The sequence below is a fragment of the Aquila chrysaetos genome, chromosome 17, assembly GCF_900496995.4.
Source record: "Aquila chrysaetos chrysaetos chromosome 17, bAquChr1.4, whole genome shotgun sequence".
Taxonomy (NCBI): Eukaryota; Metazoa; Chordata; class Aves; order Accipitriformes; family Accipitridae; genus Aquila; species Aquila chrysaetos.
In genome coordinates, this window is record NC_044020.1 from 21,927,143 (window position 1) to 21,948,855 (window position 21,713).

At 51.9% G+C, this 21,713-nt stretch overlaps 2 protein-coding genes across 2 annotated transcripts; both read left to right on the plus strand.

The window, feature by feature from the left end:
* Window positions 1–4,156: 4,156 nt before the first annotated feature.
* On the plus strand, window positions 4,157–6,569 carry LOC115352401 (olfactory receptor 2A14-like; the record flags this gene model as incomplete). The annotated part of the gene is given in 3 exon segments (XM_030040529.2): window positions 4,157–4,981; window positions 4,983–5,705; window positions 6,489–6,569. Coding segments are annotated over 2 exon segments (1,053 nt in total), but the record flags the coding sequence as incomplete, so codon positions are not given.
* LOC115352388 (electroneutral sodium bicarbonate exchanger 1-like) lies at window positions 6,145–20,031 on the plus strand. The gene is given in 25 exon segments (XM_030040495.2): window positions 6,145–6,570; window positions 7,276–7,410; window positions 7,867–8,002; window positions 8,217–8,377; window positions 9,312–9,497; window positions 9,606–9,694; window positions 9,827–9,984; window positions 10,357–10,444; window positions 10,950–11,096; window positions 11,269–11,360; window positions 11,693–11,867; window positions 12,004–12,137; window positions 12,674–12,919; window positions 13,024–13,129; window positions 14,052–14,213; window positions 14,935–15,048; window positions 15,387–15,404; window positions 15,406–15,549; window positions 16,174–16,425; window positions 17,230–17,298; window positions 17,844–18,017; window positions 18,117–18,254; window positions 18,743–18,843; window positions 19,364–19,468; window positions 19,717–20,031. Coding segments are annotated over 24 exon segments (3,399 nt in total). The 5' UTR covers window positions 6,145–6,284; the 3' UTR covers window positions 19,452–19,468; window positions 19,717–20,031.
* Window positions 20,032–21,713: the final 1,682 nt, after the last annotated feature.

The window sequence follows — 21,713 nt, forward strand, 5'->3', positions numbered from 1 at the left end:
AGTGTCTTCCATACCTTTCTTTCCGTGGCTCTCGGAGAGCCCTCGGGTTCCTGGTCCAGCCTAAGCACGCTGCCCGCCTTTCTTCCAGGTGAAGCACGCAAGGACAAGCCCTCCTGTGGGACCTTCCCGTCGGGCACATCCCCACTCGGGACCCTGGGAAGGCAGGAAAAGCTGCTTTATGACAGCGACTGTTGTTCATTTTTCCCCGCTTTTCCTGTTTATTTCCACCCTGCAAGGTCTTCTGGATGTTCAGTATGTACCCTATAAGTCTAGGCTGAAGTCAGTTTTCCCTGGAACTCCATGGGAGGAGAGGGAAGAGAAAGGAAGGGCACACGTGCCATAGGGAAGCGTGTTGTCTGGTTTCCATCGGCAAATGCATTCCACTCAAACCTGCTCCAAAGAGGTGATGCAGCTCGTTGCAGGATTTCACAGAAACTCAGGGCATGAAGTGCTTTGGCTCAAAGAACAGTTGAAACACACTCTTCTCTCAATCTTGTGCTACTAATGCGTTTCAGAAGTGGTTTCCAGTGGAGACAAGGGGAGAGACACATCCACCTCCCCTTGTCTTTAAGCCTCAGAGACAATACGTAGCACATCAACACATCCCTAAGACACCTGGGAAATTACCTCAGTGGCACCACAAATTTCTTGTTGCTGATATAAATGATACCGATATAAATACCGATGCTCCGGGGAATTTATAAAATAAGCAGGTATTCCTGACTAATAATCAGTGCTCCAAATGCAACAAAATCACCTGCTTCAGTGCTAGGATTTTAAAAATATTTGCAGTATATGAGGGCAATCAAAGATTAAAAAAAGCACCCCACACCTGGAAATCTGAAAATAGGCCAAGAATAACCTCTCTCACAGGATTTTGGTTCTCTCCTTTCCTGGTGTGGAGGTGTGTGACACAAGATAACCTGGCATGAGAAAGAGATAGAGAAGAGCATGTCCTTAAGTTTGACCCATACTGTGGTGTGTTAAATAACCACACTAGGATTCCTGGGAATAAAAGGAACCATATTCCACGTTTGTTTAATTGCAAGGTATTTTTTATAGCTATGGGGCAAGACTGGAGTGGAGGAGGGGAGAACAGATGCTGACTCTGAGACCTTTGAAGTCCAGGCCTTGTCGCTGCTTGCAATGCCTCTGCTAATGGCCCTGTTGGCTCCGTGGCTTCCAGTCCTCTCTGCAAGTTGGTCCCCATTCTGTGTGATGTGAGAACAGTGCTCTTTCTCAAGCATGGGAGTGATGGGAGGAACCAGGTATCTCCAAATGCGTGGGCTTGTTTCCACTCCATGGGGCACTGTGGGAAAACCTGTAACAGTGGGACTGGGCAGTGAACAGGGGATGTGGGGACAGGGAAGCTTTGATAGAGCAGAGGGACTCAGAGGGGCACGTTCAGACCTGCTGTAAATGGCTGCAGGCATTTTCAGAGCCTTTAAGGCATGTGAAAGGAGAGAAAATGGATCAAAGGAAGAAAGGAAATGAGTGCAGAGAAGGAAAGGGGTCAGCAATGGCTCACAGTTGCAGATTCAATGTTTTGGACAAAAGGGGATTCTGGAGCTATACAGAGAATTATCTGAGGCACCATGGGAAAGTGAGAGAGGACAAAGTCCTATATTTGCTGGGCCAAGACAGAGGAAGAGCTAAAGGTAGTGACTGGCAAAAGCCCTCAGTGTTACACCTTCCATGCATAAAGAAAAGAAATGTGGCAGTGGTGTTCTCCCCGAAAGGGTGACCCTGCTTTCTTGATCCTGATAGTGGTTTAGCAATTCCAACCACAGTAACAAATTTTCAGATTCAGCAGAACACCAGCACAAGCTGAGCTTTTATTCCTGACAGGCTGCCATTAAAATAAATGTGTAGATGTGTTCTGGTGCACCGCGTGGGACAGCTCACCCTGTGTGGAGAAAGGTCTCGCCTGCAGGGAAGGGGAACTCACCCCCCAAGAGACCCCCAAGCCCAAAGGCTCCCAGACCTGATTTGCCTCATGAGTTCGAGTGCCCGCCCGCAGGAGGGGCGAGGGTGATAAAAGGGCGCCAACGGGCGAAGCCCTCGGCTGACTGGACCCGGACCCGGTGAAATCTCTCTCGGTCTTGTTCTCTCTTTACCTCATCCCTCAGACATAAACCGCTGAAGAGCGGGCCCAGCCGCCCCTGGGCTCCTCTCTGAGAAGGAGTCTAGAAAGCAAGGGGGGCTGCTCTGAACGTCGTGACCCAACGGGAGGGCTCGCCTTATTGTCTGCCCTGAACTGATTCCCAAATAAGCAAGGCCTGTAGCATGTGTTTGCTGATGTAGGGTTAGCTTGTTACACAGTTGACTGACATAGTTTCAAGCCAATTTTTGCCGTGAGCATGCCAATTCTTGTTGTGAGCGAATAAAAGTTGAGGTTTGTGAGTTAAAGGATCCCCGGTGTCGTTTCACCTTAGTCCTCACCTGGGAACTGGCAAACGTGTCATTACCCTGAGAAATTGGGATGTGACAGCATCAATCTGGACTAGTCGGCAAGTAGAATAATGGTCTTGGGACCCAGGGACTGGAGTGGGCATAGGTCTGGGCCAGATACTGAGGAGGCCAGAGGGTCTGAGAGTCAGCTACTGGAGGGACTGGGAGGCCCAAGCCAGCTGTGGGAGAGACCAGGGGATCTGGTGAGGTTGTAGGTCTGGAACAGCTACTCAAGAGACCTGTTTGCATGTGTGTGGTTTTGTACTGGAGGCAGCTGGGAGACTGTGGGATCCTGGAGCCAAGTACTGGATAGGCTGTCTAAGGTCAGCTGCTGATGGGACCCCTATGGCTTCTGTGTGTATGGATGTATATATTTTCCACTGAGCGTCTTTCATCCCGATTAGCCTGACAGGGAACAGGATCAAGGCTGTTTGCGCTCTTTCTATTTTTGCGAGGGCTTTCTTTTTCAGTCCCTGTGGATCTAGGTGACAGGGCATATGTATGTATGTATGCATGCAAGTGTACACGTGCCAGCCAGAAAAGACATGCTCAGCCTCACTGCTTGGCTGAACATGGGGACATGGAACTGTAGCAGTGTTGTACTGCATGGAGATACTGGATCTGGCAACTCCTAACAGGAGGATTTATCCTACACTAGTATCTCAGAAACAAAAAGCTCTGTATGCTGTTGGAGGCAGGGAAATTCTGGGAGGCAGTGAAGGCGTAAAGGGGAAAGTGATGGAGGAGACGGTGTTTAACAGAAAAGAAACCCATATGAAGGAAAGGCCAGTAAGTACAGTGCCATGTAAGTACAATGCCCTGTCCATTTCAGAATAAAGTGGTGTTTACTTTCTGGAAGTATCGCCAGAACTCAGGTGTGAAACTCTGGGGATTTATACTTAAGATCAATTGTTGTACTGCCTGTTGGCAATCAAAACAGTGTCCCCTCTGACACATTAAGCAGAGAACTTTGGCTTTAAAACCAAATGAATGTACGGAGCTGAACAGAGCAGAACAGCTGTGTTTTGCCGGTTGTCTGAGAAAGTACACAGAACTTTCTAATGAGGTTTCCCTAATCAAATGCACAGAGCTGAACAAATCACGTTTGTCTAGATGTTACAGGCAAGGAAACTCTTGCGTACAAATGTCAGAAACATTCTTTTAGAAATAATTGTCTGCTGTACATCCAAGTGTAGGTATCAGTTGGTTCAGCAATCTGGAATGAAGTTATTTCTAGAAAAATGGATCAAGCAGCTGCAGGATTCAATAGGAATGCATTTCACTAAGGTAAAGAGGACACAGCAGTGGATTGGAAATGCTGGTTGGTTTAACGGTAAACCTGGAATTATTCTGGGAACTGTGCGTTCCTTTTAATATGGACTTAATTTAAAATAGCTGCTTTGGAGTTGTTCTGACTTCACCTTAATCGACACCTGCAATCTTCATCATCTTATTTTCTCCACCAGCGAAACCACACCCTGCCCCTCCCCACCCCCTGCAAAAAAACCCCCAAACCAACCCAGGAAAAGAAAGACTTCGAGGGCAAGCTAGGCAGCAAAGTTGTGCGAGATTGGTCAAACCGCTCCAAGTTTGCAGAGAGATTGGAGCTTGCAATTCAGATGTACGTCGCTCAGCGTGGTGAGGGTAGTACGCACCTTTCACTGGAGTCAGAGGGAAAACCAGGGGGAAGGGAGCTGCAGCGTAAAGAGTAAAGGACACAACGTTCTTAGGAAAACTCTCCTCCTTCTTTCCTTTTCCTTGCTCCTTCCCTTCCAGATCTCTGTGGTCGCAGTTTGTGCTGCCTCACCTCCAGCACAGCGTGCAGAATGAAGCGACTGTCGCAGAATTCATCCTCCTGGGGTTCTGCAGCACCCCAGCCCTGCAGCGCTGCCTCTTTGGCCTTTTCTCTGCCCTCTACTCTGGCACTCTGATGGGAAACGCACTTGTCTTTCTGCTTATCTGCCTGGACTACTGCCTCCACAGCCCCATGTACTTCTTCCTCTGCCACCTCTCCATCGCGGACATCTGCTACGCCTCCAACAATGTCCCCCGTATGCTAAGGAACCTCCTTGGACAAGGCAGAACCATCTCCTTTGCTGGGTGTGGGGCACAGATCCATCTTTATTTAATCTTTGCACTTACAGAGTGCGTGCTGCTGGCCGTGATGTCTCATGTTCGCTACGTGGCAATCTGCCGTCCCCTCCGCTATGCCCTCATCATGATCTGGAGGCTGTGCCTCACCCTTGCCACAGTTTCCTGGGCTTTGGCGTTCGTATTTGGTACGCTACAAGCCTCTCTGGCTTTACACCTGCCTTTCTGGGGCCCCTGCGAGGTTGACCACTTCTGCTATGAAATTCTTGCTGTCTTAAAGCTGGCCTGCACTGCCGCTACTGCCAATAAAGTCCCGATCTTTGCTGTTTGTGTGCGCTTCCTCCTCTTCCCTTTAGCCTTAATCCTCATTTCCTCCCTGGACACCCTGGCCACCGTTCTGCGCATCCGCTCTGCGCCAGGATGGCACAAAACCTTCTCCCACCTGTGGCTCCCACCCGACCGCGGTGGGTGTCTTCTATGGAAACGCCATCTTCATGTACGTGGGGCCCGGGAGCGGTAACTCATCTGGGCGGGAGAAAGTTCCTTCCCTTTTCTACAGTCTCGTCAGCCCCAGTTTGAACCCCGTCATTTACAGTCGGAGGAACAAGCAGGTGAAGGAAGCCTTGCTGAAGCTTCAGAGAAGGAAGAGGGTCTTTCATTCCGTCTAGCTGGGGCTCTAGGCTTTCACCTGTCTCCTGTCCTTCTGCTCTTTCTTCTTGAGCTCTTGGGGTATTTCTCACGGAATGTTAAGTGGTTAAAACGTAACACAAGACATGGTTATTCAAATGCATTTGTCTGTTGTTTCTCTGTGCGGTCTGATGAGTATCATGCCACAAAAATGACTCATTGTTATTCCTTTTATTGCAGATAACTAATTCTTCTTCCTCAGATGCGGCCGTCCTAGACGGGTAGTATGTTTCACCGGAACTGTTGACCCAGGTGGAAAAAGCAGTCTTCTCGGTTCTAGCTAGCAGTCAGGATAAGGAAACCCTACCGTGTAGCAGGGTTTTTTTCTGAATCTACCCATTGGTCCAATAAGATATTCTTTTTCCCTACCATATTTGTACCTGCTGTATCCTCAGGATGCTAGAGCTTCAGCTCTACTGTTAGAAAGAAAAAGAGAGAAAACATGATGCTGCTAACGGGCTTTGCTTCTCAGGAGGGTGAACGAGCCTGTGAAGGGTTCTCCTTCTGCACACTTTTGAGCCTGACACCTCTCATGCAGGAATTTTCTCTGTTCTGGAGAGTTTTTGCTCAAAGCAGAGCTGGCTTCTCCCCAGGCACTAAGTTTTCCAAGCGGGAAGGGTCTAGGGGTGCGTGGCTTTAAATAGCTGCCTGGACCCGCATCATAGCTTGTGATTTCATAATGGTCCCTATTGTGTCTCTGGAGTTGGTGCACACTGGGTGCCGCTTAGCTCCTCCCGTGAGGGCTACTCCATCAGTCCTTGGGGAAACGGGCCCCCTGACTGATCTGGAGGTTCAGTTGTCCCCAAAACCCAGTGACTGACGTGAGGATGAACCCAAACGGGGGTTACAAAATGACCCTTCTGGAAGAGTTACAGGTAGCACGGCCGGGGCTCAGAAATGCAGTTTTGTGGGTTGTTTTTTTCCAGTCTGGAAATCACTTTTTTAGACGGGAACCTCAAGAACAACGCAGGAGGTGGGTTTTTTTGGTCTGAAACACTCATCCCTCTCCTGCTGTAGTAAACACTTCCAGACTCTCATGGTATACGGTACAGGTGATGTTATGGGCTGTTTTATTTGCGTGTGGGAAGAAAAACCTCCTACAAGTCTGTGGTTTTAGGGCTGTGCCTGGAGGAGGAGGCACGCAGAGGCGTGATGGCTCGTGGACTCGCGTGGATGCAGGGGTGGATGATGGCTGGGAGGACGTAAGGGAGCTCTCCACCCCCAGCCCCAACTTTTCCCTTCTTGTCGTTGCTAAACAGAGACATGACGAGGAGGCAGTGATTGACCGGGGAAGACCGAGCAACGCTGTCAGTATTCGCTATGAGAAGGAGGATTTGGAAGGTGAGTCTCTGCTGAGATCCTGGTAGAGGGGCCACCAGCCCAGCGCGTTTTCCCATTGCACAAAGTCTCTCCAATGTGCCTTGCTCGGTGTCACCTCATGTGCAGCAAAACGTGCCGCGCTTCTCCATAAAGCAGCACAGTTATTGTCACGTTTTTTACTATTGCAGCTTTTCAAATGGAGGGAAAAAGCCCCCCCGGGAGGCCACGGTGTGAGTTGTAGCCACGGGGCTCGATAATTCACGGCATTTTTTCTCGCAGAGGCTGCTCCTGGCTTGGAGAGGTCAGGCGAATCATTTCAGGGCTGCAGACGCGGGGCTGTGATTTTCTGTTTTTTGTTCTGGAGTTCATTACGATGGGACTGATTTGATCGTCTCTTGTCGCCTCGTGCCATGCAGAGATTTTGAAAATAATTAGCTTGTGTTGCTGCTTAATGAGCAAGTGTGAGTGTTGTCCAGCCGAAGCTGGAAACTGAGAAGAGGTTCGATACTTTCAGGGCACTTTTAGATGAGCCGGAGCCAACGCTTGTTGTTGCTGTGTTGTTGCAAAGCTCGAGTAAAATAGGCTTGGAAAAAAGGAGGTCCAGTGAAAATAACATTAAGGGAAGCTGGTGTTGCTCCTGGGATTTAACCGTGGCTTAGCAAGGCACCGGCCACCTCAACCATGGCCGCAGTGCCAAGAGTGCTGCAAAATGCTGCTTTTTCACAGGCCACCGGACCCTGTACGTGGGCGCGCGGATGCCGCCGGTTAGGCAGAGCCACCGGCATCACCGACGCCACAGCCAGAAGCATCGGAAAGGGGAACGGGAGAGGGACTCTGCCCCGACGGAGCAGGGCTACCACTGTAAGTCCCACCGCAGCATTCGCTAAACTCCTGGGGGCTACGTGGGCGCTGGGGCCTTCTGCAAGCAGGTCCCCGTGGCTAGTTTGAGTGAGTTGCTGTTCTTCCGAGGGAAAGTGGCCTTATTGAGCAACACCCTCTTTTTCCCCAGTTTTCTTTTTTCTTTTTTTTTTTTTTTTTTAATGCAGTTAAATGCATAATGGGTTTAGGCTCGTCTTCCTTAGAGGGATCCTGGCTTTAAAAATGGCAGTGTGGGGAAGGAAAGCAGTGCATCCTTATGCAGAGGTGGAATAGATGCTTCTCCTTCTCCACGGCTCTGTGCAAGCGCGAACAGATGCAGAAGAGAGGGGCCAGCCCAGTGTTTACGGCTGAAGTGGTGCTGATGGCCACTTTGCATGTGAGCGTGAGGAGCTGTATTCAGGCGCGGTAACGGGATGGGTCTTTGCCTTCTGCCCCCAGGCTCCCCGTCCCAGCGGGTGCAGGTCATTCTCAGGACCCAGGAGGACGAGGAGCACGTCCCTCGCCACTTGTTCTCCGAGCTGGATGAGATCTGTGTAAAAGAGGGCCCAGATGCCGAGTGGAAGGAAACGGCAAGGTAAATCCCTGCTGCTGGCTGCGGTGGGAGAGGAGTCCCCGCACCGGCAGCGCCCGTGGGCTCTGCTTTCTCCTCTGCAGGACGCGAAGCTTTTGCAGCTGCAGGTGGCGACACGAGGAGCCTTCTCCTCTTGCCACCCCGTGGCTCTATCAAAGGGGTTGCGGAGCTGGGGCTGTTTTCTTGCAATGGGGCTGATCGCACCCGATGTCCGCAGGTGGCTGAAGTTTGAGGAGGACGTGGAAGACGGCGGCGAGCGCTGGAGCAAGCCCTACGTTGGCACGCTGTCCTTGCACAGCCTCTCCGAGCTGAGGAGCTGCATCAGCAAGGGGACGGTGCTGCTGGACATTTGTGCCAACAGCATGGAAGAGATTGCAGGTACCGTGGGCACTGCATCCCTCCGGGAACGGCCGAGCTCAGCTCGCCACGGTGCTCTTCACTCCCAAATCAAACCCTGCCCCACTGGCACGTCCTTTTCCAGAAGTCCCACTGTGTTTTTCTCATGAGCTGTTTTTGGATGTAGACTGGGCGTGCAACAGTCGCACCAGTTTTTTATTCCAATACGGGGTCCTTTTGAAAGCAGTTTGTGGGGTTGCAGCAGCCAGTAGAGAATATTCTCCAGCCAAAAAGGAGTGTGTGTCAGGGCTTAGCAGGCTGCTCTTAGAAATACGGAGTCTGCGTAAGAGCTGAACCTCCTTAAAGGAACTATTTCTTACAAGCTGTTTCCTCACGTTCTTTTTTTTTTTCTTTTGCCTTAACATCCAGCATTTAAGAGTTTTAAGGCAGAGTTTATCTGGCGATGACCAAGCAGTGTATTTCTGTGGGGAAGACACTTGAAGTTAATTGCAAAAGCCGCTTTGGAGAAGTTCTCTCTGACTGGCGGCAGGTCTCCATTCAGCCCTTTCAAGGGCTGGAGAAGTCGGAGCCGTTCTTAGCACGTTTCTCCCTGGGCTCGGCAAATTGCACTCGATCAGCCTGGGAAACTCGGGGAGCGTCTGTGCTATAGATTGCTTATAATTTGGGTAAACGTGTAGAGTCAGAAAGGCCAGGCCGGGCAAGAAAATTGCGTTATTTAGAATGGGAAATATTTATCTTAGCGGAATGATGAATAAGCACTTGGATGATGTTTTTTAGCAAAAGAAAATTCTCGTTTTCGCTGCAAAGGCTGAACGTTATTAAAAGGCCTTGCTATGCAAGGCTGAGCCCGCGTTAGGGTACAGCCTGTGTGGCACAGCCTTCCCCGGGGGCTTTGGGGGTCGGGACTTGTTGGGGTTTCTGCTCCGATGGCTTTGTTTGCCTTTGCCGTCCTCAGATATGGTCCTGGCCCAGCAAGAACAGTCCACGGAGTTTGACGAGCACAGGCGGGCGCAAGTTCGAGAAGTCCTTTTGAGGAAGCACCACCATCAGAACGAGAAGACAAACAACCTGCTCCCCGTTGTCTGCTCGTTTGCTGATGTGAGCGAGAGGCAGTCAGACCTGCACCTCCTCTACAAGCCAGGTGAGGGTTTCTGCAGGGCTTTGGCCCCATTAGACTTGTCCGGGCAAAGGAGAAGCGTCCCAGTTGCTCCTTGTCCATCTTTCTGAGTGTCTTTCTTTTTCCTACCAGCCCAAACAATCACCCCTTGTCCTTCTCCCACCGCTGCGGAAGCTAAAGATGGGGTGAACCGTGAGAGCAGAGCGGTGGATTTAAGCAAGGTGAGACACTCGTAGCTTTCTTACGCCTTTAGGGCCAGATTTGCTCTTGCAAACTTGGCTGCAGAGTGTGCTGCAGAGCGCTGTGGGCTTTGCTTTTGGGGTAATTGGTTGAAAATCACTTGTCGTGCCCAGGCGGAGCTGAGCTTCCTGAAGAAAATTCCCAACGGGGCTGAAGCATCCAACGTGCTCGTAGGAGAGCTGGATTTCCTTCACCAGCCCATCGTGGCATTTGTCCGCCTGAGCCCGGCTGTCCTCCTCTCGGGCATGACGGAAGTTCCCATCCCAACAAGGTGCGAATGAGAAGCACAAATTTTTTCCGTAAAAAAGACACCCAACCAAACATCAAGTTGCAGGCATCAGTTTGGTGTCCCAAGGGAACAAGGCTAGTGGGAGCAAGCACGTTTCCCCCACCCACATCTCCTTGCCTTTGTTTCTCCACCCCCTGCTGTAGCTTTTAAACCCATCGGCCAATTTTAATGAAAGTTGGCCCCCAACTTAAGTTTGCTGTCGGTTTTGAAGAATTTCAAATTCATCGCGGCGTCGCTGAGCCTACGTGTCCCGTCTTGAGCCACGCTCTGGGCTGGGAGCTCCCAGGGCTTTCCTTGGGTGCTCTTGGAGCAAGGACACCTTCTTCTCTCTCTCATTTTGTTTTTCTTGCCCAGGTTCCTGTTTGTTTTGCTTGGACCAGAAGGAAAAGCCCATCAGTACCATGAGATCGGCAGGTCCATGGCCACTATCATGACGGATGAGGTGCGACAAGATGAGAGAGCTCCGGGTCGTTTTTGCCTTTCTTCAGCTCTCCCTGTCTCTGAAGTAGTGAGGAAGAGGATTTGCTGTCCCAGCTGCCCGCAGCTCTCCAAATAGCCCGGCGCTCTTTCTCGCCCCAAAGCAAACACGCGGATTTGCATCACCCCACATCCTGGAGGCTGAAATCCCACCCGGCGTGCATCCTGCACCTCATCCTTCTCCCCGGGGTCCCCAGCACGCTGTCCCCAGTGGTGGCATTGCCAGGGCCAGTAAAACTTCTCTTGCTCTTTAAGCAGAAGGGTATGGTGTGCCATGGGGGACGGGGGCCTCGTGGGGGAGATGATTACAAATGCCGTGATGCACAGATTTTTCCTTTTGGGGGAACATGTCCTGCCCTTTCCAGCAGGAAATTTGGGGGAAAGAACCTTGCGTTTAGCCAAGAGCTTATTGCACTGGTTAGGACATCCGAGCTGGGTTGTCCTCTCACCAGGTTGTCTTCTATTGGCAGGTTTTCCGTGACGTTGCCTATAAAGCCAAGAACGGGGCTGACCTCGTGGCTGGCATTGACGAGTTTCTGGATCAGGTCACGGTCTTGCCGCCAGGAGAGTGGGATCCATCGATCCGAATCGAGCCCCCGAAAAACGTCCCTTCGCAGGTGGGTGCCGCGTCGGCGGGAGGCGCGAGGGGGACGGGCAGGACGGCTGGGGATGCTGTTCAGGGGCCCAAATTCACGAGGTCCCACTCTGACACAGTCACAGAGCCAGACCAGAAGCAAAACAAGCCAGTGGTTACAAATCCATAGCTTTATCTTACTTCCATTTTAACAGGAAAAAAGGAAGATGCCAGGAGCTCTTGATGACAGTGCTTCTCACAGCACGCTGGAGAAACACAGTGGCCCTGAACTGCAGCGGACGGGAAGGTGGGAGCTTTAATAGTTTGGGGTTTTTTTCTGTTTGCCTCTCAAATCTGAGCATGCACCTTCCCTTCTAGCAGGTCCTTGGGGTTAGCTGGTTCAGTGAAGGGGCTCCACATTACCAGCTTGGTCCTCTGGGCTGGGCAGGTGGGAGATGTGGGCAGCTGGGCTCAGCCACAGCATCACCATTGCACGCAGGTTTCCTTGATTTGGGATGAAGGAGAGTGCTTCTTTTTAGCCATGAAAGTTACTCTATGCTTGTGATTGCCCTTCTGCAGCAAAGAAAAGCCAACGTGTTCTTCCAAGAGAACGGACTCTCTTGTGTTTCCTTCCTGCAGGCTCTTTGGAGGTTTGACCCTGGATGTGAAGCGGAAAGCCCCGTGGTTCTGGAGCGACTTCCGGGATGGCCTGAGCCTGCAGTGCCTGGCGTCCTTCCTCTTCCTCTACTGTGCCTGCATGTCCCCTGTCATCACCTTTGGGGGACTGCTGGGGGAGGCGACCGATGGCCACATAGTGAGCACCTCTCTCTGTTGCGGGGCATGGGGGAGGATAAAACTCAGGCCAAAGTCCTTGCTGCAGTGAATTTGCTTTGGTTTTTGTTTCTCCCTAATGATTTATTTACTCACTGCTGCCTCTCTTCCCCGGACAGAGTGCCATGGAGTCGCTGCTGGGCGCGTCCATGGCCGGCGTGGTGTATTCCCTCTTTGCCGGCCAACCTCTCACCATCCTCGGCAGCACCGGACCCGTCCTCGTGTTTGAGAAGATCCTCTACAAATTCTGCAAGTAAGGCTGGCTGCCGCAGCTGGGTGCTGCGAGAGGCTTCAGAAGGCGGCAGTGATGGAGAAAAGATGCTTTTCTCTTCTTTTTCTTAGGGGTAGTTGTTAGATTTTTAGTGACAGTCCTTTTGTTGCGATGGCTTTGATGGGAGATAAACCACCCTTATTGCCATAAGGTTTATTATTAAGCCCCAGCTTGCTGGCAGCAGGTGACTGGGTGCAAACCCAGCTGGTTTCAGTGTTAGGGCATCAGGGTGATGTGGGAGAACACCACCTGGCACAAGAGGGACCTGACCTCAAGCAGCCTCCAAGGTGTTAACACAGGATCCTTGTTAAACAGTGGTAATTAAATAATTGGCCTCTCCTCCTGTGGGTCTACACCCTGCACCACAGCCCCGAGGCTCTCTGTAGTAGTACACGGAAGCTGCATTTACCATCCGCAGCCTTGACACGCTCCAAAATTGCTCCCCGTTTTCCCTGAAGGCAGGCATGGCTCAGGGCCTCTTGCTGGCCTTTCCAGTCTGTTTCATGTTGCTTTCCCAGGGAGTACACGCTCTCCTATCTGTCTCTGCGGGCGTGCGTTGGGCTGTGGACCGCCTTCTTGTGCATAGTGCTGGTGGCCACCGACGCCAGCTGTTTGGTGGGCTACGTCACCCGCTTCACGGAAGAAGCCTTTGCCTCCCTCATCTGCATCATCTTCATCTACGAGGCTCTCGAGAAGCTGAGTCACCTGCGAGACACCTACCCTGTGCACATGCACAGCAAGCTGGACTTCCTCACCAGCTACTAGTGGGTTTTTTCCCCCCTGAGAAAGCTGCTGCCCCTTGGCAGGAGCTCCGGGCTGCACCTCCATCGCCTTTCCCTTACCCCTGTCTTGGCTTCTCTCCTCCCAGCTGTAAGTGTGAGGCACCGACCCATCCCAGCAACGAAACCCTGCGTTTCTGGGAGAGCAACAAGATCAACGTGTCTGGCATCGCCTGGGAAAACCTCACGGTGACCGTAAGTGCCTCGAGCCACTGCTTCCTCGCGCCGTGGCCATGGGGTCCAGGGGCATTTGCATGGTGCAGAAGTCAGAGCCCTTCAGGGGATGATGGGCTTCAAACTGTGCTAGTGCTGCTCTGAAAAGTCCTTGCTTAAATCCAGCGTGTGGTTTTAACCCGCTTGGTCCTGGGGAGGAGAGTCCACCTTGTCCAGTCTACCTGGTCCCCGACGTTGTGGGTAACCAGTGTCCCCCTCAACCCTGTTGCAGGACAGTATTTCTGACTGGGAGCAAGGTTAAGTCGTGGGTGGTTTGATTATTGTAGAAGTTGTAGGACTTAAGTTCATGCTTGAAAGGTAGTAACTGGCCTCCTTAATGGGTTCCTAGTAACTCCAGGCCTTGCTTTCTTATTCAGTGCTGTCTGTAGGTACGTGCATAAATTTGCATGTCTGAGCAGCCTCTCAGGCTGTTGTTGCTGGAAGCAGAGCCCGGGCCTAGGGCGGCAGGCTCTTACGGTGGCCTTCATCCCCTCTTGGCCAGGTTCTGCGAGCCCTCCCCTGGGAAGGGACGATTTGTCTCCTCTCCTCCTTTCCTACCGTGGTTGTCTTTAGCCCTCCTTCCCTGTTCCCTCCCTCTCTATCCCCAAGAGTTTCCAGTGTTTCCTTCCCCTCTGGTGTCGTCTGTAGCCACGATTGCTCGAATGGCAGGCAGAGGATGTGCTGAGGGTGTGTGGTATGGTGTCCCCTCACATCTCATTTCTCCGCTGTGTAGTTCGATGTGTCACTTGTTCAGCTGCTGCTGCTCATTAAATACAAATCTCCATTGGCAGGAGCAGTTACAGGGTCGTGGATCTTGGACCACGGTCCTCAAAACCCCCTAGCTATGCGAGGTTTCCCTGCCGCACGCGCGCTGCCTTTGTGTCCTGACGCTCTGTTTCTCCAGGAATGTCGGTATTTGCATGGGGAGTTTCAAGGACCTGCCTGTGGACGCGACGGCCCCTACACGCCTGACGTGTTCTTCTGGTGCTGCATCCTCTTCTTCGCCACCTTTGCCCTGTCAAGCTTCTTGAAGAAGTTTAAAACCAGCCGCTACTTTCCAACCAGAGTAGGTAGAAGATGGTGGCCAGCGTCCACCTCCACACTCGTTTCCCAAAATGGCTTTCCTGGAGCACTTAGCAGTATTTGCCACCCCTTGGTCAAGCTGGGAAACGTTGGCCTTGCAGGCCAAGCTCTCCAAGAGCTTGCATGTCCCGCACTCATTTCCATGAGTGCAAAATCATCGTAGCATTTTCCCCACCTGCCTCGTGTCCTGCCCCAGATTGAAGATTTTTTGGTTGTTTGTTTTTTTCTTTTTTTTTTCTCCTCAGGTAATAGGAAGTCAGGTTTCCCAAAGTTTTGGGGTTTGGGGTTTGTGTTTTTTTTTTCCCTTACCTTCTGTGCATTATGTGCTCGAGCGGAAAGTAGATTGAAATGAGGAGCTTCCTCTTGAGGAATAAAGGATGCCTCAGTGCCTTGTTGCCACTGTAGCTGTGAGTGTAGCTGTAGTGGCAGACATCTGTTTTCTTATTTTTAATGTTATTATTATTTTTAGGTTTTGACTTAAACCAACCCTTGTCCACCTAATTAACCTTTTTTTATTGTCTGACACCAGATCTGACAGGGACAAACACAGCAACAGTATCTAAGCAAGGGATTAGGCTGCACGTGCTCAGAGGGGTGGTGGGATTTGGTTAACCAGCCTTAAAGTTGTGGATGCCTGCAACTCTTGCATCTCACGTTACGGCCCTGTTTGCCATGCGCCTTTCACCTCTGGTTTCTCGCCCCAGGTACGGTCCGCAGTGAGCGACTTTGCTGTTTTCCTCACCATCGTCATCATGGTGCTCCTTGACTTCGTGGTTGGGATCCCATCGCCGAAGCTCCACGTCCCCCATGCGTTCAAGGTAATGGGGTGTTTTGGCACGTGGGGGTGCCACAAGGTGATGCCGGGGCAGGGCAGGGCTGAGCCTGGAGGAGATGCTGGTGGTGTGACCATCTCCTCTTCCACCTCCAAGTGCCTTGCTTCCTTCTGGAAACGAGAAGATGGCCCCCAAACTAGATACCTCCAGGAGAAGTATCTAGAGGTGCTTGCAAAGAGGACACTGGCACCGCTGAAGCCCACGGGAGAGGGTGACATGAAGCCAGGGCTGGGAGGTGCTCTGACACAGGGACGGAGAGGAAAATGAAAGCCAGTGAAGTGCCTGGGCTGGGAGACGATGCTGATGTGTGGGCTTTGTTGCAGCCTACCAGGGACGACCGTAGGGTGGTTCATCAACCCCATAGGACCCAACCCTTGGTGGACGGTGTTGGCTGCGCTCATCCCAGCTCTGCTCTGCACCATCTTGATATTCATGGACCAGCAGATCAGTGCCGTTATTGTGAACAGGAAGGAGCACAAGCTGAAGGTAAGGGGCTGCAAGAGATGACCCTGTCCCCAGCCCCTTCTGGGCTGCAGGTCTGGGGAGAAGCTCTTATTCCCAATGCTTTCTGAAGGCATTGGTTTGGGACAAGGTCAGGCTGCGTGGCAGGATGCTCTCCTGGATTAATGATGATGCAGGGAGCAAGTGACAGGGCAGTTCAGATGAGCAACCTTTTGGAGGAGCAAATTAATCTTGGAGCAATATAGAAGCGCGTTTTTGTTTTAAAATGGCAGCAGCAGCTGCGGGGAATGAATTGTTCGGATGGGCTGCCAGGGATAACTCAGAGTCACACCTTCCTTGCAAGTGGTAGAATTTTCTTTGTGAGTGCAAAAAATGGTTTGAAATGGTTTTGGGTTGGGTTTTTTTTTTTTTTTTTTTTTGGAGAAGTATGTATCGCACAAGCTCCCCATATCCATTGTGTCTGAACTCCTGCCAGATTTTCATGGCAGGTGCTTGTGCAAAGCCTGCATACACCCTTACTTGTTTCCATTTCTTGTTTTAAATTCTGAAGAAGTTGACTTGTGCTCGAGCAGGGTTTGAGTCTGACTTGCGACGTTATCCTTGCTCTTGTGCTATGGGATGCTCTGTTTCTTGTTTTCCTGCCTGCAGAAAGGGTGCGGGTACCACCTGGACCTTTTCATGGTGGCCGTGATGCTCGGGGTGTGCTCTGTGATGGGGCTGCCCTGGTTTGTGGCTGCGACCGTCCTGTCCATCACCCACGTGAATAGCCTCAAAGTAGAGTCTGACTGCTCAGCTCCAGGAGAACAACCCAAGTTTCTGGGGATACGAGAGCAGAGAGTCACTGGCTTGCTGATCTTTGTGCTCATGGGCTGCTCCGTCTTCTTCACTTCCGTGTTAAAGGTGAGAGGAAAACGCAAACCACCCAAGAGCCGCGAGCTTGTTGGAGGTTACAGAAAAACGGTCCCCTCTCTGCAGGCCTGAGTAGCTGTGGAGCGGAGGAGGAGGTGATCCCAACCCTTGGGGCTTGACCCACGGTGGGCACCAGCCTCGGTTACGCTTTGCAGCCCTTCAGACCCCCGTTTGGTGTGCTCGAGGCGAGCGAGCAACGCAACTGCTTTAATTTTCGGGTGTCTTTCAGCCCCGCCCATGTTTATGGGTTACAGTTGAGCATATTCAGACCAGCACATCTGCTCTCCTTCAGACAGGCAGCCCTTTACTGGTTGCAATTTGCTCCCCAAACGCCCCGGAACAGCCGTTCCCAGGAGCTAAACACACTGAAGTCATCCCCGTGGGCTTCCTTGCACGTTCCTCCCACAAAGTAATCTCGTCTCCAGGCTAAAAGGAGGCATGTGGCCTTTGCCTGTTGCCCCAAGAATAGGCAGAAGTGTTTTTCTACCGCCACAGAATGCGGCATAGGGTAGCACGGGTGAAATCGCCTATTTTCCTCCAACCTTTCTGGAAAATAGGATGATTCTGGTGAGAGGTAACTCAAAAGTTCAGCCTAAAGCAGACCCTTAGCTCACTCGTGCGCACAAAATCTTTAGTGGTTAACATCTGACCCATCTCTAACCCTGAATGGAAACTGGAAAGCTTCAAGCAATTTTAGGCAGTGCCTGTGGAAGAGGGTGGTAATACTGAAAATGCAACACAGAAAAAGAAACGATTGCGTTCTTTTTTTTTTTTTTTTTTTTCTTTTTCCCGCAGTTTATACCAATGCCTGTGCTTTATGGCGTCTTTCTCTACATGGGTGTGTCGTCGCTCAGAGGAATTCAGGTACGGACTCTTTTACAGCATGCAGCATGTCGGCTCCCTGGTATTTTGTCTCTGTAGCAGCAGGGAAAAAAGCAGTGGCATGGGAAAAAACTTCTCCCAGAGCAAGCAGTGAAACTCTTCTGTGTAAGAAAAAGATCGTTGGAGGCACAGGAGGTATATATGGGGCTGGGAGGACCAGGCCAGTTCAGCGCGCTCCGTTTCAGGGTTTAGGGCAGGTCAGTGTTTGGTCACGTGAAAGCGGGGGAACTCAGTGCAAAGGGAAGGCAGTTTCTGCCACTGGCGGAAATCCTCGCTGGGGGATTCAGTGGGCCAAGAAATGCTAATAATGGAATGCCATGGAATAGTTGCCGTTTGGCGGGCAGCTCTCAGGGGCAAGCCGGTTGATAGATGGAGCGAAGGGAAGATGGGTGCTGCTCCCAGGAGGAACGTGGCGGGATCCAGGATGTCTGACGGCGAGCGAGATGGTGCAAACTGCCTCCGCGTCTCGAGAGGGCCAGAAACTTGCCGCAGTCCCAAGGTAGCAACCTTTCCCTTTTATTTTGCAGTTCTTTGATCGCTTGAAGCTGTTTCTGATGCCGGCGAAACACCAGCCGGATTTCATCTACCTGCGGCACGTGCCCTTGCGAAAGGTGCATTTCTTCACGGTGATCCAGCTGATCTGCCTCGTCCTGCTCTGGACCATCAAGGTGTCCCGTGCCGCCATCATCTTTCCCATGATGGTGAGAGGTGCTGCCGCTCGGCAGCGGGGTGTTTGCAGCGTTGGAGCGAGAGGTAGCATCGTCTCTGAGCTCACCGCATCTTCCCTCTGATTCGTGAAGGTTTTGGCTCTCGTCTTTGTCCGGAAAGCGATGGATTTCTGCTTCTCCAAGCGAGAGCTCAGCTTTCTGGATGACCTTATGCCAGAAAGGAGGAAGAAGTTGGACGATGCCAGAAACGAAGCCGGAGAAGAGGAAGGGGTAAGGCTTGCTGGGTCCTCGTGGCTGGACATTTCCCTCGGGCTGTTAGATTGCCCGTTTCTGTTACAGCTTGTCTGGAAACGTTGGGGGAAGATCAGCACTCGATCGAAATAGATCCCAATAGCCTGGATCCCACGTTGTAACCTCTGTTTCCTCAAGTAGCAGTGAGCTGAACACTTGAATGCAGGTGTAATTTTTAAAACGAGTTGTTTTTCGCAAAGGTCATTATCATTATTATTATTATTATTAGATGGTGATGCTGCTGCTGCTGCTGCTGTCAAGATTTGCTCACAATCGTGTTTTGAACACACAATTCCCCTGCCCCGAAATCTTTGGCGTGAACGGTTTTTACCCTGCTGTACTAATACCTATAGCTGCCAAGGGGCAGAAGGGGAGGGCAGACGGCTAAGTTTGTGCTGGGCATTCAGCTTATCTCCCAATCTTTGACCCAAGACAGAGAACGTGATTTGTCCCTTTTTTACATACAGGAGTCCCAGAAGGTGATGGAAGCTGCTGCCGCTGCAAGTTCAGTTCAGCCGGACGTGGGGAAGACCAGTGACTTGGATATCCCAAAGCAAAGCAGCGACAGGTAAAGCCCCACGGAGCGCCAGGACCCCCGGCAAGATTAGCTTGAAAGTGTTTGGCACAGTTTTCTCCACTTGCCTCTTTGTGGGGCATCCCACAGAAACCAGCAGGCGGCTTGGTGGGAAGACCAAATTCGGGGGCAGGGCTGCAGGAGGTGATGGCAGGGCTCTGACCCCAAGCAGAGTGGCTGCAGCACTCGCGTTTGACCCCCAAGCCTTGCCTCATCAGCGCCTTTGCGGTAGCTGGGGATCCTCGTACTTAAACATGAGGAGTTGCAGGCGTGATCTGTGCCAGCAGTGGCTTAGGAACCCAGGCCGGGGCTAAACCCCAGCAAGAGCCTTTGCACAGAGCTGTTGCTCTGCAGCTCCCCGGCTTGCCTCCCAAAACTCCTCATCCAGCCAAACCTCCCACGCTTATGCGGAGCTTTGATTCTCGGGGCCCCGCCGTTCCTCTTGCTGATGCTAATGCCCTTGGTGGCATCAGTTCCCATAATCACGGATTGCGATGTAAAATATTTATTGCAGGACTGCTCCTTCTGAGATTATTATCCTGGATGAAATGTCACAAACGACCGTATGGAAAGCTCTCACTTTGAAGCCAGAAACCCTATGAGTGCAGGGAGGAAAAAGGTAAGGGATTGCACATGAATGTGACCGTACTCCTCTGCAAGCAACGGCGCACGCCTGTGCTTTTCCCATAAACGGCCTGTCCCTGGGAAGAGGCAGGGAGGACCGTGGCATGCTAACCAGCTCCTCTCTGCTGGGGTGGTCCCCCGAACAGGGCTGAATCGGCAGCAGCTGGCAGGTCTTCCACTGATGATGCTCTCCCTCTTTTTCTCTTCCCTTCGCCCTTCCCCACTCCCGCTTTTCACGTTTAGGAACCTGGACTTTGAAGGAGAGGAGCGAGAGCGTGACTCGGGGTTGTGGCAACGCCGACAGAGGGAGAAAGCGCTTTGTTTCAGTTGGAGGATTCCCATTAAAGGCATGCAGATGTTTTCAGTTATCCTTGGTGTGTTTCAGGCGTTCAGTATCTCTAGACCAGCAAGCTGTGGTGAACGTCACAGTCAGTGGGAGTTTGGTGGTGTTAAGTCTGCGTGCGTACGTGCGTGTGGTGGTGTGGGTTTGTAGTGGTAGCAGGACTGCTGCTGCTTTATCATTCGGTGCTCTTCTTTCAATACCTAATTCCTCCTCTGTTTTTTTTCTCTTTTTTCCAAACGTAAACTGGGAATGTCCAAAATAATTTTCTGTTATATTTGATGCATGCTCCACTTTCTTCTTCATCGCGACCGGGTTTTTGGTCTGGTTTGGGGTCCTGGCTTCAATTCACTCTTATGTCTCTTACTGGTACGAGAGGGATGCCCTCTGTGGCAGGGCAGCATAGAGAGCGTCCGAGCAGTTGGCCTAAGGTGAAAGAAAAGCATTTGCTCCCTGCGCTCCAGTTTTACCTCTCTTGGTTGGTTTGTTTGGTTTTTTTTTTTTTTTTGCTGTGGCTCTGCCATCAGCCTGGGAGCTGCAAAATGCAGAACTGCCACCTTCTTGTCCCCTGGCTGTAAAGTGCATCTAAGGGAGCACTTCAGGTATTTGATTTTGAATACACCGTATGGTCACAGGAGCGGCCAGATGAGACCTGGGGCTCTGTGTCCCTGGGCTGCCCCCTCTGTTGTTCCTCCACTTTCCTTCTGTGTTGGGTCTGGCTGAGTTGGAGTTCCTTTACCCCACAGCAGCCCTCGTAGTGCTGTGCTCTGCGCTGGTAGCCAGAAAGCTGTTGCTAACCCAGCAGTGTTTTGGCCATGGCTGAGCAGTGCTGGGACAGCATCAAGGCTGTCTCTCTCGCATTCCCCCCCTCCCCAGTAGGCTGGGGGTGGGCAAGCTCTTGGGAGGCGACGTAGCCAGGAAGAAGGCATACAGGCAGCAAGAAGAGGCATATAGGTAGCACGTAAGTCTTGGGTCCCTTCAGATGCTGGGAACCCTGCGTTCATGCAGCATTGGGCAGACCCCAGACGGATTTTCCCTTGGCACACGGTACAGATCCTGCCTGTGGGGAAGTTCCTCCTTTTTGGTCAGTCGCGGTGTTATACAGCTTTTCTTAGAAGAAAACAACTCTATTCGTAAAGGATGCTCACACGCGGACGTCTTGCTGCACTTTAGATAACGGCAGGACCGCGCAGGTGGCGTAATTGCTGGTACCAAGCAGGAGCTGCCTGGAGGCTCCTCTGTTACAGTCAACCAGCTGGGTTTATCCTGCGGCCAAGGGACATGTGTAGGGACTGCCCGGTTACTCCCAGCTCCCTCGTTCCTGCGTTCCCCTCCCTGCCTGCCTGCCCCGCTTTGGCCCCTGCAGCAGCACTCAGCTGAGCATCCTCCCTTGCTCCTGGGGAAAAAGCGTCCTCCTCGCTCTCCGTGGCGTTCCCCCAGCACACGGTGCTGTAGCAAGGACAAGGCAGTCAGATACAGACACAGCCCGTTGAACGGAGCGTCCTGCCGCGCAGTGCTTCTGATAGAGCAGCTCAGGAACAAGGAGGTGAGCTAGGTGTGCTGCCTCTCACAAAGAGCATTTTACATCAGCGACCTTCCCCGTTGGACCTTCTGCAGCCTCTCTTTTTCCGGGTGTTGTAGGTGTTAGGTTGCGTGGGTAAAGGTTCACCTCCACAAAGACAGAGGAGGACAAAGGAGCAATGGGAGGCAGGGGAAGCCCAGTGACGTAGGCAGAGGCAAGGCAGCACCCTGCTGTGGCTTTTCGCAGGGCTGTCACAGGACAGGGATCGACCACATTGTGTGGGTATGAGGCTCACCAGACAAGTACTGAGTCTCCCTTGCTCACGTCACGGACTGACGGGGGGAATGCGCTTCTGTGGCCATGCCCTGGCTCTGAAGC